This window comes from Gossypium hirsutum, chromosome D10 (genome assembly GCF_007990345.1).
Source record: "Gossypium hirsutum isolate 1008001.06 chromosome D10, Gossypium_hirsutum_v2.1, whole genome shotgun sequence".
NCBI classification, from domain to species: domain Eukaryota; kingdom Viridiplantae; phylum Streptophyta; class Magnoliopsida; order Malvales; family Malvaceae; genus Gossypium; species Gossypium hirsutum.
This window is the reverse complement of record NC_053446.1, coordinates 67197888-67212466: the sequence shown is the minus strand read 5'-3', so window position 1 is coordinate 67212466 and position 14579 is coordinate 67197888. Positions and strand designations below refer to the sequence as shown.

Here is a 14579-nt window from a genome sequence, read left to right as displayed (position 1 = left end):
GGACATAAATGCAGAAGCACAAAAAGGAAAATCTATTTCTCCAACAAATATACATGGTCAAATTTTGCTATTAGACATTATATTTTGTAGAGGTTATGAATTTAGTCCTTATACTTAAATTTGATAATTTTAGTCCTTTACTTTTTAAATTTTGAAATTTTAGTTTTGACCAAACGATAATTATTAAATTTGTTAAGTTAAATTCTATTATTTTTAAAATATTATACCGTAACCATATTATCACGTTGTAATACCATGTCAGTTTGCTATTTTAACATAATTATTATAGAAAAAACACGTTTATTTGAGTTAATTGAATTAATGGCTATCATTTGAGTTAGGGTTGAAAATTTAAAATTAAAAAATATAGAGACTAAAAGTGATTAAATTAAAGAATATGGACTAAATTTCCAAAATAAAAAAGTAAAGTGATCAAAATTGCCCGATTCAAAATTACAATACTAAAATTCACCAAATTAGAGTATAAGATTAAATCCATAAATTATACGTAGTACAGGGACTAATTACACAATTTGACCTATATATATTTAAAAAAGAGGGTATTATCGTGATTATCCATCCACCTAAAACCAGAAATCTGAAAACGTAGCCTTTAAGTGAGAGGCAAAACAATGAGAGCTCTCTAGTTTTCAGCTGTCTCGTGATTCAACAATTTCCCTTTTTCTTCCCATTTCACCCTTCTCTCTTTCTCCTTATTTACACTTCTTTGCCACTTTCCGCCATTGTCGATTTCCTCTTCTCTCCCATGTCGCTTCACTTTTTCAGCTGTGAAGCTCATTCTAGCTCTTTCAAACGCTGCGTTTAAGTCTCCCTTTCGATCCGTGAGAGTAAAATTTCTGAACTCGACAGATGAATCGGAGCTTTAGGGCTCAACAAGAAACGGCAATGCAAACGGCGGCGTTGAAACAACGGCAACAGTTACGAGCTTCGATGATGAAAGATAAAGAGGAAGAGCTCGCATTGTTTCTCGAGATGCGGAAACGTGAGAAGGAACAAAGTAGTTTTCTTAATCACTGCTCAGAAGACTTCGATGCTCCTTTAGGTATTTTCTTTTTGAAAAATTAGGTTTTCTTTTTCGTGATTTGATTTTGCAGGTTTAGTTGTTGTGTTAATTTGGTAATTTTTTGAAAAACTTTTAGGATCTATACCTGGAACTTCTCCGATATTTAATCTCTCGGCATCGGCAACTGCTCCGGCGAGAAAGATGGGAGGTGCTGCTGACGATTTTCTTAATTCTGAAAGTGATAAAAATGATTATGAATGGTAATTTTTTTTGTTTATTTTTAATTTAAGCTATTACTTTTAGCTGAAAGCAGAATCTAAAAAGCGCCTTTCGATTTAGAAGTGAAATTTTTGGATAACGGAATAGCTATGTCGGAATTGGCTTTAGAGTTTAGTTATTTGTTTAATTTTAGTTATTTATCATATTGGTTTATATAAGTCATAGTCATGCTTAGATTATGTTTGCATTTGAATGTTCTTTTGAATCATTTATTGGTAGTTTTCGGTTAATTTACTTAAAAATTTGCCAAAAGGTAAATAAAACAATAGGAAAAAAGAGAGGAAAAGAACAAGACAGTAGGATGATAATTATTGATGACATGTGTGATTGATGAAAGTTAATAATTTGATGGTTTGTGTTGGGCAGTTTTAGCATGTGCTCTGGGGTCAGTTGCAGCCATTTGGGCATTTTTATTTTCAAAAAGTATTGGTGGCCGCTTTTGTTTTGTCTGCTTCAAAGTTAGTAAAGTAATAATGATGATGATGACTTGTTATGGTCTCCTTTGATGAATTGGTTTCAGTCTCCTAATGGGGACTCAAACCACTGTTTCCTAGCTAATTGCGTTGAGTTGAACTACATTTCTCATGGTTCTATCTCCTTTTTATGTGCTGTATGATCAGATTCCGATTATTATTTGTGAATCCTATTACATTCCTTTTAGGTGTATCTTTTCTTTTCCTTTGTTTTTCTTAAAGAGTTTGGAAAGTTTGTAAGATTGTAGCTGCTTCTTTGCGGACAAGTCTAGACTAGTTGCCTTAAAATATTAAGTTGATTCCTGCAACAAGCCAAATGTTCAATAACAACGCCACGAATTTTGAGAATAGTTCCTTATGTGATTTTGATATTTAACTTTCATTCAGTTGTTTGATATAAATAGAAATGGCCCCAATAAAAGGAATGGAACTCTGACTCCCGTTATAGTGTTTGTCTGTCAGAAATTTTGGACTTGTAAATTGTAATAAAATTCAGTGAAATTCTTAATTTTTAACTTTTGAAAAGTAAGCATGTTCTTTCTTATTTCATGGGTCTGATTCTTTGCTTCCTGAAATGTTCTGCGACGTGATGTTGTGAATCATAAGATGTGCATTTCCTTGATGTGAAGAATGGTAAAGGATTTTGAAATACGGGCTCTGATTTCAAAATCTTTTAAACGGAGATTTTTGGAAGAATTCCCACAATCTTTTGAAAGTAGTGTTCAGGTCTTGCACTTGCTGGAGCTCTGTGCTAATCCTTTCCTTTTCCCACATGAAAGTAGTTAAGTGAAAAATATTTCTTTTAATATGACTCTATAACATGAACTGTCTCATATTTATTTCAGGCTTTTAACACCTCCTGGAACTCCGCTTTTTCCTTCCTTGGAATCACAAAAGACTGTAATGAGTCAGATTGGCGCTCCTAAGGCTAGCCCGACTGTGCTGAAATCTAGGGTATGAAAAGTTTTCTTAATGCTACAATATGGATTGCACACCTTTTGAAAAGTTTGGATTATTTAAGTATATGATATGGTAATTGCTGGAAACAGGAATTTATTCCGTTCCACATTTATTAAATGGATTTCCTCCTAGTCCTTGTTTGAGCAAAACTTTGATTAGTGTGGTCAAGAATCAGCAAAACTGAAGAGACTGTTTTTGTAACAATATTAACTAAAGAGCCTTTTTTAAGTAGGAATCAACATGGATGACTGCCCGTTATCTTGGAACTCATTAATTTTCCTCTATGTATGTTTCCAACTTGGCTTCAAAATCATTGATCCCCAAATTTAGAAAATACTTTGAAGTTTTAAAACTTTGTGTGCCTGTTAAAATATTATGGATGATCTATATTCTCAGATATATTTTTGTTTTCGAAAATTTCCAAGGTTATTTCTATGGTTTTGTTTAGTTTTTTGGACCTTTAAATGTTATGGTTATCAGGTTCATGAACTTATTGGCAATAGATATTTGTTCATTTTGTTTATAGCTTGCAAATCCCCAGCCAGAGTCTGCTGCCAGGAGCAACTTATCACCAAAGCAACCTGCTTTGTCCTCTGGGTTGAATTCTACAGGGATTCGCAGGCCTTCATCATCAGGGGGTCCAGGTTCAAGACCTGCAACACCCACTGGGCGCCCTACATTGACTGGAGCTTCTAAACCTACAAGATCATCAACACCTACATCTCGGGCCACATTGACATCAACAAGATCCTCCAGTTCTGCAGCTAAGCCTGTAACATCTGCAGCAAAGCCTGCAATATCGGCAACTAAGTCTGCAACAAAACCTGTAGTGCACACGACTAAGCCCACAGTTTCTGCCGCCAAAAGTGCATCTTCTACTAAACCCACAGTTTCTGCAAGATCTGCCACACCGACAAGGTCCACAGCAAGGTCTTCAACACCACCTGCAAGACCTTCTATACCTTCATCCAAACCTGTATCAAGAGCAGCCACACCAACTCGTCGTCCATCAAGTGCTGCTAATGTATCTGCTCCTCCAATCAAATCATCTCCGTCAGTTACAAAGCCAACTCCTTTAGCGTCCAGAAATCCTGTACCATCACGTGGTGGTGCCTCTCCGGTGGTAAAGTCTAGGCCATGGAAGCCTTCTGAGATGCCTGGTTTCTCACATGACGCTCCACCAAATTTAAGAACAACACTACCTGATAGACCACTTTCAGCGACAAGAGGCAGGCCTGGAGCACCAAGTTCTCGATCTTCTTCTGTTGAACCAGCTCCTGCTGGTAGACCAAGACGACAATCATGCTCTCCTTCAAGAGGACGTCTCCCTAATGGTTCTATGCTGCATGTTAGTGGGAGCTCTGTTCCTGCAATAAGTCGTGGATATTCGAAAGTCAGTGACAACGTGAGCCCTGTTGTAATAGGAAATAAAATGGTTGAGAGGGTAATAAACATGCGGAAACTGGTACCTCCCAAGCAAGATGATAAACATTCTCCTCACGGTAACTTGTCGGTGAAGTCTTCATCACCAGACAGTTCAGGCTTTGGAAGAACACTTTCAAAGAAGTCGCTCGATATGGCTATAAGGCATATGGTAAGTATCTCCTAAAATTTTCTGAGGCATATCTTTTAGTTTGCTTAAATCTTGATCTATTACATGGGAGTACAATAATCTAAATATGTTGTTGACAAGGTATTCGAAATCCTCTAGTTAATAGTTATATCCCAATACACTAAGAGATTGAAGATTGGGGATGTGGCTAAATCTTTATCTGACTTCACATTGTCTTGACCAGGATATAAGGCGACGCATTCCTGGTAATTTACGGCCATTAATGACGAATATTCCAGCATCATCTATGTACAGTGTGAGATCAGGTCCCACACGAAGCAGAAATATTAGTGTCTCCGATTCCCCTCTTGCTACAAGCAGTAACGCTAGTTCTGAGCTTAGTGTCAACAACAATGGCATTTGTTTAGATGGTAGTGAAATAGAAGATGATATTGGCAGCGAGATAGGTGGTCGATCCCCTGCCAGCATGCATGCCCGATGATGGTCAGGGTGTAAAGACCATGAGGTATGGCAATACATTAATTGTTTTTAATTCTACGATATTTGACATTTGGCATAGAACCAATTCCCAGGAAGAACCACCAATCGAATCATTATTCTAATATCAATGTAAAGCTAGTTAGATTTGCTTACTGTTTTGTAATTTGCAATCATTGTATTATTAGGGAAACCAAGGTAGATGCTAGACATATTTCTTCTCCTATTCCGATTTCTAACACGGTGGGTTGTTATGAAACTAGCTTTGAAATGGTTAAATCTTGTCAATTGAAAACCAGGGTAGATGCTAGATATCTTTCTTCTCCCTCCTTACTAAAGCTCATAAAAATTGCAAATCCCACCTGTGTTACTCAGACCCGGGTGTGAATGTCAGATCTAGGTATGTACCCGACACTGGTATGATTAGTCTTTTTTAAGTTCTTCCATGTATCTTAAGGAGCTTTAGAGGTCATATTCCATATCTATGTGTCAGACACAAAAGTCCCAAACAATGTAGGTTTCATCTATTTTATTTTCCATATATATGGCTCTGAATTAGTTTTAGAATTCAAAATCAAATAACAAGTATGAGATGGTATACTTCAACCAAGGTTGTTTGAACCGGACCGGTTGGATCAGGAATAGGTCTAAGTATCGGTCTGGAGAACGACATTGAACCGATTGACCAAAACTAGTACAAACCGATTTATTTAATTAAACTGGTGATCTGATCGGTTCAACCACCAGTTTGATTTTGTCTTTTGTCTTGTATCATTATAAAAAAAAAAGCTTGAAAACTGACTAGATAACTTTTTAGCATGTGAGCAGGCACTTTCAGATTCCCCAATTTGGAAGATAAATATTCAAAGGCTTTTTGCAGCTGTATTATTGCTTGCAAAAGACTAATTATTGAAAGTGACCTTAGACACAAAACTATCCAGTCCCAAAGGGAAGATAAATAAAGGTAAAATTCTAAAAAAAGGTCCTTGTACTATGCATATTTTGGCAGATTTAATCCTACTACTATGATTCAATCATATTTACCCTCTTTACATTTTGAACATGTGTTTTTAATTTTGAAAAATTCTCTCAAATAATATATCTTTTAAAACATATGATAACTTGACATTTTTTGTACAATTAGATAAAGTTTTTGCATTTGTAAAAAAGACAAAAGAATGTATAATACAAATGTCTAAAAAATAAATAAGACCCATTAATATTTAACTATTTGACAAAATTGGAGGAAAATAAAATGATTTTAGGATTGGAAATATTTATTTTGAAAAATAAAGGTATTAGAAATGATGAGAGGTTAAATTTGCTGAAAATGCATGGTACAAGGGCTTTCTATAGAATTTGACCATAGTTGGCCATCACACGTCTGTCTTGGATTTTTTTTATTTACTTCCATTCATATGAGTTTTAATCTTTGTTTTTTGATACAATACTTAGAATTATTAGTACTCTCTCTCTAACTTTTAAATAAAAGGATAATACACTTCAGTACACTTAAATTCATGTTCTCATGTATCGATAACAATATCGATGCCAATTGAGCTAAGACTCAATTGGTCTATTTTGGGTCATTTCTATATTTTGATGAAACACAATGCTGACATAAAAAAAAAAGTCAATTTTCTTTTTTATAGATTTTGATGAAATATGACTTCTATCTTACGCTTGTCCAAGAGTCAAGCTATTTGTGCAAATTTAAAGCACACTCCGAGCATTTGAATAAATATTAACCCATTTAAAATTTGGATATTCAAGATTCAATATGCTTAACTTAACCTCGACCTGATTTATTTTTAATTTATATTATTTTTTATAATTATTAACATATTATGTAGTAAAAATAATATACTATAATGTAAATATTAAAAAAAACACACATTGGGTATGTCAGCGTCAAAGGCCGAATGAGGTGTAGGACACTTAGTCCAATCTTTCTTATCCTTATCACTTCAGATTTTTACCAAGTTTGGTATGGGATAGTCTTGAAGATCAGTAGAAGAGACGTCAGGTTTACCTTTTTGGTGTTTCTCTTTTTATCATATTAGTTCTTTTTTTCTTTTCATGTAGTCAGACAGTTTATAAATAATTTATAAAAACTTAAAAATTAATAAAAATATTTAAAAAATTTAACAAATTAAAAGAAAAACATAATTTTTTTCGAAAAATTATTCATGTTAACAATAAATAGTATATAGACTAACTTGCAAGATACCACGTCAATTTCACTAAAATTTTAACAATTCAATCAATTTTTCTGTTCAAGAAAAAAATAATTTAACTAAATTTTAAAAATAGAAAGCGAAAGCGATAAAAGAAGACCAAAATGAGTTAATGTTATAATCTTAATTTATCTTTATGCCTAAATAAAATTTGTGTGAGTAAGTCCATTAAAAATTCACTAAATCTTTTAGATTAAGCTCTCACCCAAATTTATGAGCCATAAATGTACATAAAAAATTCTAGCTTTCTGCAATAGGTGCCTTCGGTGAACTGCCCAATTTGGACAAACATTATTTCTCTGAGCTCGTTGCACTGTTTTAGGATTCAGAACCATCAATTGGACTGAAAATCCGTCAAAATCTTGAGTTTTGAAATAGAACTCGGTTAATCTGTGAACCGGTCAATCAGATTAATTAACCAAATTCAATTGAGTTACCTCCTTTTTGAATGTATTTAATTATGTTGTTTTTCTCAGCTGCAGGGACTGGTTTCGTCATGGCTTGAACTGAAGTTTAGCCCATTGGCTTGTGCTTGTTATTACCATCTTTGTGTAATCTGTAACCATATTTGATTTTAGTTGCAATCTCCAAAACGTAGTGTCTGCAATTTTTATGAATAAAAAAGTCACATCAACCATAAAAGAAATTAAGACTTTACACTTCCCCCACAAAGAAATGAAAGTGAAACGCAATTTAAATAAACAGTCGATGGTGATGTCCACAAAAGTATAAATATCCTCCATGAATTCCAGCTTCCCCTCACTGTGTGTTGAGTGTCTTCCTCTCTCTTATCATTTTTCTTTTACAGGAAATTAATCTACTCTGAACATATATACATGTATATATAGATTAATATATGTGAAATGCACAGAAGTGGTGCCAAAGTGAATCAAATTATCAAAGCTTTTAAATTACGAAGGCATCCATCCATCTTTTTCTTCAAGCTATTTTCCCCTGTTTACGAGGCTATCCATTCTACTCTCGTGTCTTAACCATTTCATTTCATGTATATATTCTATAGTTATTGGTAATACATGGCTGCATCCGTCAATGTTTTAAATCAGACCACCAATTTATCAGTCCAATTAAAAATTCATAACAGAATAAATATAGACCGATCCTATCCGGTTCAATCATCACTGACATCAACAATCACAATGCGATTGATGTTTTCAAGCCAACTCAATCACCTTGCAAAAAAGCTAAACTTAATGCACTGTTTTCAAAACAAAGGATCAGACAGTTAAACCGGTTTTCTCTTTTCTCTTTTTAATATTTTTAATAATTTAGACAAACTGGTTGGACTGGTTGAACCAGAAACCCGTCTGGTTCCGGAAACCACCACTTAAGGACATTTTGATCAATCAACAGGCAAACTAATCATCTCATACCATGCCACTGTAAACAATCTTTGCAAAACATACCATCAATATACTTCCATGGCTTAAAAATGCATCTTTTCTCAGTACTTCTGAATACATTTTTATAATGAAGTAAATATGATGTTTTTTTTCCCTATGGTGCAAAGAACCTAATAGTAAATAATATGCTTGTCTGTAATCTTGTATTAGAAAAAAAGAAGCATAATCATTAAAAAAAACAAACCTCTTTTTTAACTTTAACTATGGAAAAGAGAAGTAAAAGAGGTGAAAAAAAAATTCTATGCAAAGTGAAACTACAAACTAAAAAAAAAATAATAAGAAGAGGGAATTTAGATGGCATGCTGCCCTGTAAAAGGAATTGGTGAAAAAAAAAGGTGAAAAAAAAATAAAAACAAAAATCTCCCACCAGCCAGGCCAAATACAAGCATATATGATTGGGGAAAAGAGAAAAGAGATATTACCTCTTAAAAGGTTTCACATCTCCCTTTTTTCCAGCCAAATCCTGTCACAGTTGTGCATATAATCTTAAATTCACCTATCATCACTGGCTGTCCTAGGTGCATCAGCATCATCGGGGCGTCTAGATGAGACCCCGGTTGAATTAGTCACGGTTAAAGAGTTCTTAGCCATGTATGAATCTTCTTCGTTATAACGAAACCGACGGGCTCCACCATCTGTATCGTAACACCTCACTCGATGAATCATTGGATATCTGCTACTATGTTTACCATCATCACTGGTTTCATATTTACACCCTTTACCACCAGTAGTCCTATCGGGAAATCTTCTAGGTCGAATCATGGGGTTGAAGTAGTCGTGTGAATTTAATCTCCGAAAGGGGCGGACTTGATCAAACCTTTGATCTTGTTGAATCATTCTCATGTGTGATTTTCGTTCCCTAAAATGGTCTAAACCAGGATTACTACGATCCTCAAAGATCTTGGAATTTCGTTGCGGTGAAACACGACTTCGTGGTGAGGATATGAACTCTCCGTAACCTGCAGCGAATCGCTTTGCAAATGGCAGCCTCACCCTATCTATTCTAGCATCAGACCTAAAATCGGGTGACCTGTTGCGACGTCTTGAACCCTCATTTCGATCCCTGTGCAATAACCAATCAATGGGAGAGCGGCTCCTTGATCTTGATCGAGCTCTCTTGTAAGGTACAGTATGGTGAGGTCTTCCGCCATGGGGGGAAATGCTTCTTTCTCTCCTGTCTATACAATGTGGCATGCGACTCTCGTACCGTGAGCTGTCATCAGGAATATGCCTGAGATATTGATCTCTGATGCCTCTACTAACTCCTTGCGGATATCTTCTAAACCTGTTCCGATCAGGACTAGTATCTCTTACGTTTGGCATCCTTGGAAACATACCGTAAGAATCAGCCCTTTCAATTGGTGATCTCCTTCTAAGCAATGACCTGTTAGAGCCCGTAAATTGCCGGGTAATGCGGTGGTCAGTTCTTGGAACACCAGCAGCTTCCGAAGGTGCTTGGTCTGCACCCATGGGATATTCTCGGTTGTCAAAAGCACTTTTCGGTCTGGGGCACCCAAAACCGTAAGGGCCATGATAAATAGATGGATCCTGCCGCTTAGAATCCCGATAATTAGCTGAAGGATTGAAAAAATGAGCACCTCCTGGGCTTCTGACACGCATATGTGAAGAAGATCCATCACACCCAACAAATCTGTCAGAACCAGAGCCTCTTTCAGCTCGAGGATACAAACCATTAAAATTGTCAAACCTGAAATATTAGAATAAGCAGAGTAATCAATCAAAGCTAGAAATGTACATCCAAGAGAAGAGACAATTGCATCCAAAAAAATCACCTGCTTCTAACATCAGTGGACAATGATCCTTCAACACATGAAAGTATTTCCCTTTTTGATACCTTGGATAAATCTACTCTAAGATCATAATTAGACCTATCCAAGCAATCAATTTTCATAGTCTCACCATCGGAAACTTCCACAGTTCCAATCTTCAAGCTCACTGAATTTTTCCTCAAACTCTCTCCTGCTTCGTAACATTTAAAACTGCCAGTTAGTTCCGGATTTGATCCTCTTTCTACCTTTAGTTCCTGCTCACCACTCTCAGCTTCCAAGCCAAATGATCTTTCTTCCTCAAATTCAGTGTCATAATCCACCTGTTCCGCTTCCTCCCAACATTGAACATCTGATTCCCTCAACTCCCCATCCTCAAATTGTGAATCATAACCAGAGCATCCTTCAGTGTCCTGTTTCTCTCCATTCAAGTCATCAGTCTCAACAGGCAAAGTTCTCAAATCTGAAGTCATCCTATTACCCCCATCAACATCAGGTGAAACCACATCATTCGTATTATCATCTTTTATATCCTGAGGTTCCTTAGCCTGCAACTCTTCACTTCTCACAGAAATAGTATCAAAAGAATCCTTTGGAGAATCATAGCTAGAGCATCCTTGAGATTCCTGTTTCTCTGTACTCAAGTCATCAGTCTCAACAGGCACAGTTCTGATGTCTGAAGTCATCCTATTACCCCCACCAACATCAGATGAAACCACTTCATTCGTAGTACCATCAACATCAGATGAAATCACTTCATTTGTTGTACCATCAACATCAGATGAAACCACTTCATTCGTAGTACCATTTTTTACATCTTGAGGTTCTTTAGCAGGCGACTCTTCACTTCCCACAGAAATATTATCAAAAGAATCCTTTTGAGAATCATAACCAGAGCATCCTTGAGATTCCTGTTTCTCTGTACTCGAATCATCAGTCCCAACAGGCATGGTTCTTGAGTCTGAAGTCATCTTATTACCCCCACCAACATCAGATGCAACCACTGTGTTTGTAGCATCATTTTTTATATCATGAGGTTCCTTAGTCTGCAACTCTTCACTTCTCACAGAAATATCATCAATAGAATCCTTTTTAGAATCAACATTCCCACCATCACAAGGCCAAGCATCCATTGAAACATTTAAATCCCAGAGTAACCTATCATCTGGCAATGGAACAGAACTTTCTGGTGTTGTATCCTTGTCACTAGGAAATTCACGCAAAACAGCAAAGGAATTGTCCTGGGAAGATGAACCCTCAGACTTACTTTCATTTACCGATTCTTTTGGAAAGCTGCACGCCACCTCCAATGATGCAGTAGTTTCTTCCAAATGAATTGAAGAAGCAGAAAACTGAATTTTCTCCTGCGTTGGTTCTTCTACTAATGGATTTCCCTCATTTTCAGTAACTTCATTACAAATGCTATCACTGCAAGCAGCAGCTGCAAGTATTTCAATCCCTGAGAAATCATCTACACCATTTATTACCTCTGAAATCTTCTCAACATCGATACTAGAGACAAATGACTTGGCAGAACAATCAGATTTTCTGAGCTGTTGCCCCTGCACAGCACCTGAACCAGAATCCTGATCTGGAGCAGGTTGAAAATCTACATGCTGTGCAGAGGCTTCCAGGTGCGGATTAGGAGTCGATGGGGGTGGGGGTGACGAAGACTGGAACATAAATCTCCTTTTCTTAATTGGAACATTCTCTACTTTTTCACTAAAGCGCCGTCCTAAAACATCCACACCAACCTGCTAATAGAAAAACAGATAATTAGTTGAAACAAGTGAGAAACCCTGAGGGTAGTTTTGTAAGTACAAAAGAATGTAATTTGACCTTCTCTGACTCTGAAACCGAAACATCCTCCAGTGTTCTGGCATTTTTATCAGCTAGACCCTTTCCAAATGTCAAGCTATCAGCTACCAGTTTCCTACTACGCCTTGTTGCACTCCTATTCCTCTTTGAAACAGTCTTCCAAGTCCAATCGGGATCTATAAAACTTGTGAGTTCCAGGCCTACTGTGCTCATCATGCCTGAAGATACAGACTCTATTCCATCAACTAATGGTCTACCACAACAAATCTGGCAGGATGCCGTGGCTTCTGGCTTACTACTTGACACCAGTGTAGAAGAGAAGCTCCCGGTGCAAGTACAAATACGGCTCTGACAACAATTAAGCAAAGCTCCAATAAAATATTGCATCAAGACTAAAAAGAAGACTGAAAGGAAATACACAAAATAGCACCTATATTGTACCAGAACAAATTTACACTAGTACTATTTAACAACAAGGCCAAGAAACCTACAGTTAATTTGGTTCCTCCAATCTTGTCAGATATTTAGCAAGACAGATCAGTATAAAACTCAAGTCTTCAACAGGTTAAGTGCCTGCATAACAACATCAAAGAACAAGATCAGCAATATATAATATATACACATAAAAAATAAAAAAGAACAAAAGCTTAAGCATCCAATCCACTTAATAAAAGTGATATTTATCATCGCATATTGAGCCCCAGAGTTGACAACAAGACTATCAGCATATGCCTCGAAATGCCATTTACCTTAAGGCAGACCATGATAACAAATATCCCTTTGGATAAAAGAAAAACGAATTTTTCGCTTGATTCTATTTTCGTTTTATTTTTATATTTACTTCTAATTTTAGTTTTAGCTTTGATTTATCCTCAACAATTAAAAATTAGAAAAAAATCGAAAAAAAAAAGAAAAAGAAGAGAGGAATAAGTCAGAAAACCAAGGATATCAAAAGTAAAATAAATCATAAAAAAAACCTAAAAATCGGCCAGGAGGGTATTTTTTGACCGATCCGAACGGTCAGCGAGTAGCGCTTGAGGCGAAAAAGAATATAGCTCGATCTCAGGCCGATTCAACGGTCAGATTCCGAGATCGGAATAAGGACACTTCGAAACTCGAGACTCCAGTTTTGCCTCTTTCCGAGGATTGATTTTTAGGGAATCTACACCGATAGAAAGGAATAGGAGACGCTGAGCTTCAATTCGGCGTAAAAATACGGCGGATCTGAGGCCAGACGGCGGCGACAACGGTGGCTTTGAGCGGCGGCTACGTTTCGTCTTTGGGGAAGAATGAAGATAGAAGGGAGAAAAAAGGTCGAAAATGGGGGAGAGAGAGAGAGAGAGAGAGAGAGAGAAAATAAGGAATGTTAAAAGAAAAAAAAGTAGGATCCGCGTCCTGCCCCACAGGTCTCTTGATCGGTTTTAACCCGACCCGTATCTGCTTTGTATCTGTGCTCTCCTCGTATTGGGCCTTCATTTCAAGAAGACTTTTCATGACTATTACTTGCTTCAAATTCGAAATTTGGAATTGTTTAGACAAAAATATTATTTTTAAAAAATATAAATGGGTAAAAAATTAACTTCATGGGTTGAACATCTAAAACTCAAGTCTAACTCATTTTTAAGTTTGTAATGCTTTTTATTATGTTTTTTTTGTGAAATTTTATTATGTTTTTTTATATTATATAACTTATAACACATAAAAGTTAAATCTATAATAATATATGATACTACTATAACATAAACATTAAAAAATGTTAAAGATGATTATATGTTTTGATATATAAAATTATTAATATTAAGTTCAAATTAATATAAATATATTTTTTAGTTTTTTTTTAAATAATATGAGTCAACCTAAAATGGGTTTAGATTAACCATTTACAAATATGGGTGGACTTGAAAACATTTTTAGCCACATTTTTCAAGTCAAACCGGGCTAGGGCTAGAGCTAGAGTAAAAATAAAATGTGTTAATACCATGCTTAAATTCGATCCAAACTCGATCTAACCCGGCTTGACCTATAAACACCTCTAATAAAAGGTTACTTTAAGTATGAGATAGCCCACCAATCCATCTTGTACATTTGTTTATTTGTTTATATTATTTAAATATTTATATTTCCATTTAATAATTATTATTTATATTATTATGTTTTGAATAAAAATATTTGTATATGTTTATATAATTATAATATAATATTTATTTATATATTATTATTGTGGAACAAAAAATTCCTTTAAATACGCTTTGAAAATTAATTTGCAAAAAGCTTTTAATTGAATTACTTTGAACTTCCTTTACTTGCTATTCTAGAAGGTATCGGATTTCCTTTGTTGTTCATCTCTTAGATTGAAGGCTGTATTCAGTGAATGGAGGTCTAGTAGGATGGTTGAAAGGTGCAAGAGTAGTGCATCAAGCAAACTCTCTTTCTCCATACTTATTTCTAATAGTTATAAATATTATTTCTAATTTTTTTATGTTACTGTCAATGGCCTCTTTCATTATCATCCTAAGAGTCAAAGAATTAA

The 14579-nt window shown here is 35.6% G+C and overlaps 2 protein-coding genes across 7 annotated transcripts; one reads left to right on the top strand and one right to left on the bottom strand.

Annotated features, from left to right (window-relative positions):
• The first annotated feature begins 573 nt into the window (after nt 1-573).
• On the top strand, nt 574-5081 carry LOC121222635 (endochitinase A). 2 transcript variants are annotated; one of them, XM_041103784.1, is made up of 5 exons: nt 574-1063; nt 1161-1284; nt 2622-2730; nt 3263-4330; nt 4533-5081. In XM_041103784.1, the coding sequence occupies exons 1-5, from the start codon at nt 871-873 to the stop codon at nt 4788-4790; spliced, it is 1752 nt and encodes a 583-aa protein (XP_040959718.1). In that variant the 5' UTR covers nt 574-870; the 3' UTR covers nt 4791-5081. The 2 variants fall into 2 exon arrangements, with proteins under 2 accessions (XP_040959718.1, XP_040959719.1); XM_041103785.1 differs by lacking the exons at nt 574-1063; nt 1161-1284 and adding an exon at nt 1827-2502.
• Nucleotides 5082-7128: 2047 nt separating this feature from the next.
• Nucleotides 7129-13392, bottom strand: LOC107931821 (uncharacterized). Of its 5 annotated transcripts, none has more exons than XR_001693302.2 (6): nt 13027-13391; nt 12541-12622; nt 12071-12397; nt 10238-11985; nt 8867-10152; nt 7129-7845 (listed from the first exon to the last, which is right to left on the bottom strand). XR_001693302.2 is itself a non-coding variant. In XM_016863776.2 (5 exons), the coding sequence occupies exons 3-5, from the start codon at nt 12263-12265 to the stop codon at nt 8937-8939; spliced, it is 3159 nt and encodes a 1052-aa protein (XP_016719265.2). In that variant the 5' UTR covers nt 12266-12397; nt 12541-12622; nt 13027-13392; the 3' UTR covers nt 7129-8936. The 5 variants fall into 5 exon arrangements, 1 of the variants encoding a protein (XP_016719265.2); XR_001693303.2 differs by having other exon boundaries at nt 7129-7624; XR_001693305.2 differs by having other exon boundaries at nt 7129-7579.
• Between the last annotated feature and the right edge of the window lie 1187 nt (nt 13393-14579).

Excerpts from the sequence above, each read along its gene's own strand:
- LOC121222635 (XM_041103784.1), top strand. The coding sequence starts at position 871 with ATGAATCGGAGCTTTAGGGCTCAACAAGAAACGGCAATGCAAACGGCG. Across the intron at positions 1,064-1,160 it reads AGACTTCGATGCTCCTTTAG|GATCTATACCTGGAACTTCT; the intron begins GTATTTTCTTTT and ends AAAAACTTTTAG. Across the intron at positions 2,731-3,262 it reads CGACTGTGCTGAAATCTAGG|CTTGCAAATCCCCAGCCAGA; the intron begins GTATGAAAAGTT and ends TTTTGTTTATAG.
- LOC107931821 (XM_016863776.2), bottom strand. The coding sequence starts at position 12,265 with ATGATGAGCACAGTAGGCCTGGAACTCACAAGTTTTATAGATCCCGAT. Across the intron at positions 11,986-12,070 it reads CGGTTTCAGAGTCAGAGAAG|GTTGGTGTGGATGTTTTAGG; the intron begins GTCAAATTACAT and ends TTCTATTAGCAG. Across the intron at positions 10,153-10,237 it reads TCCACTGATGTTAGAAGCAG|GTTTGACAATTTTAATGGTT; the intron begins GTGATTTTTTTG and ends CTAATATTTCAG.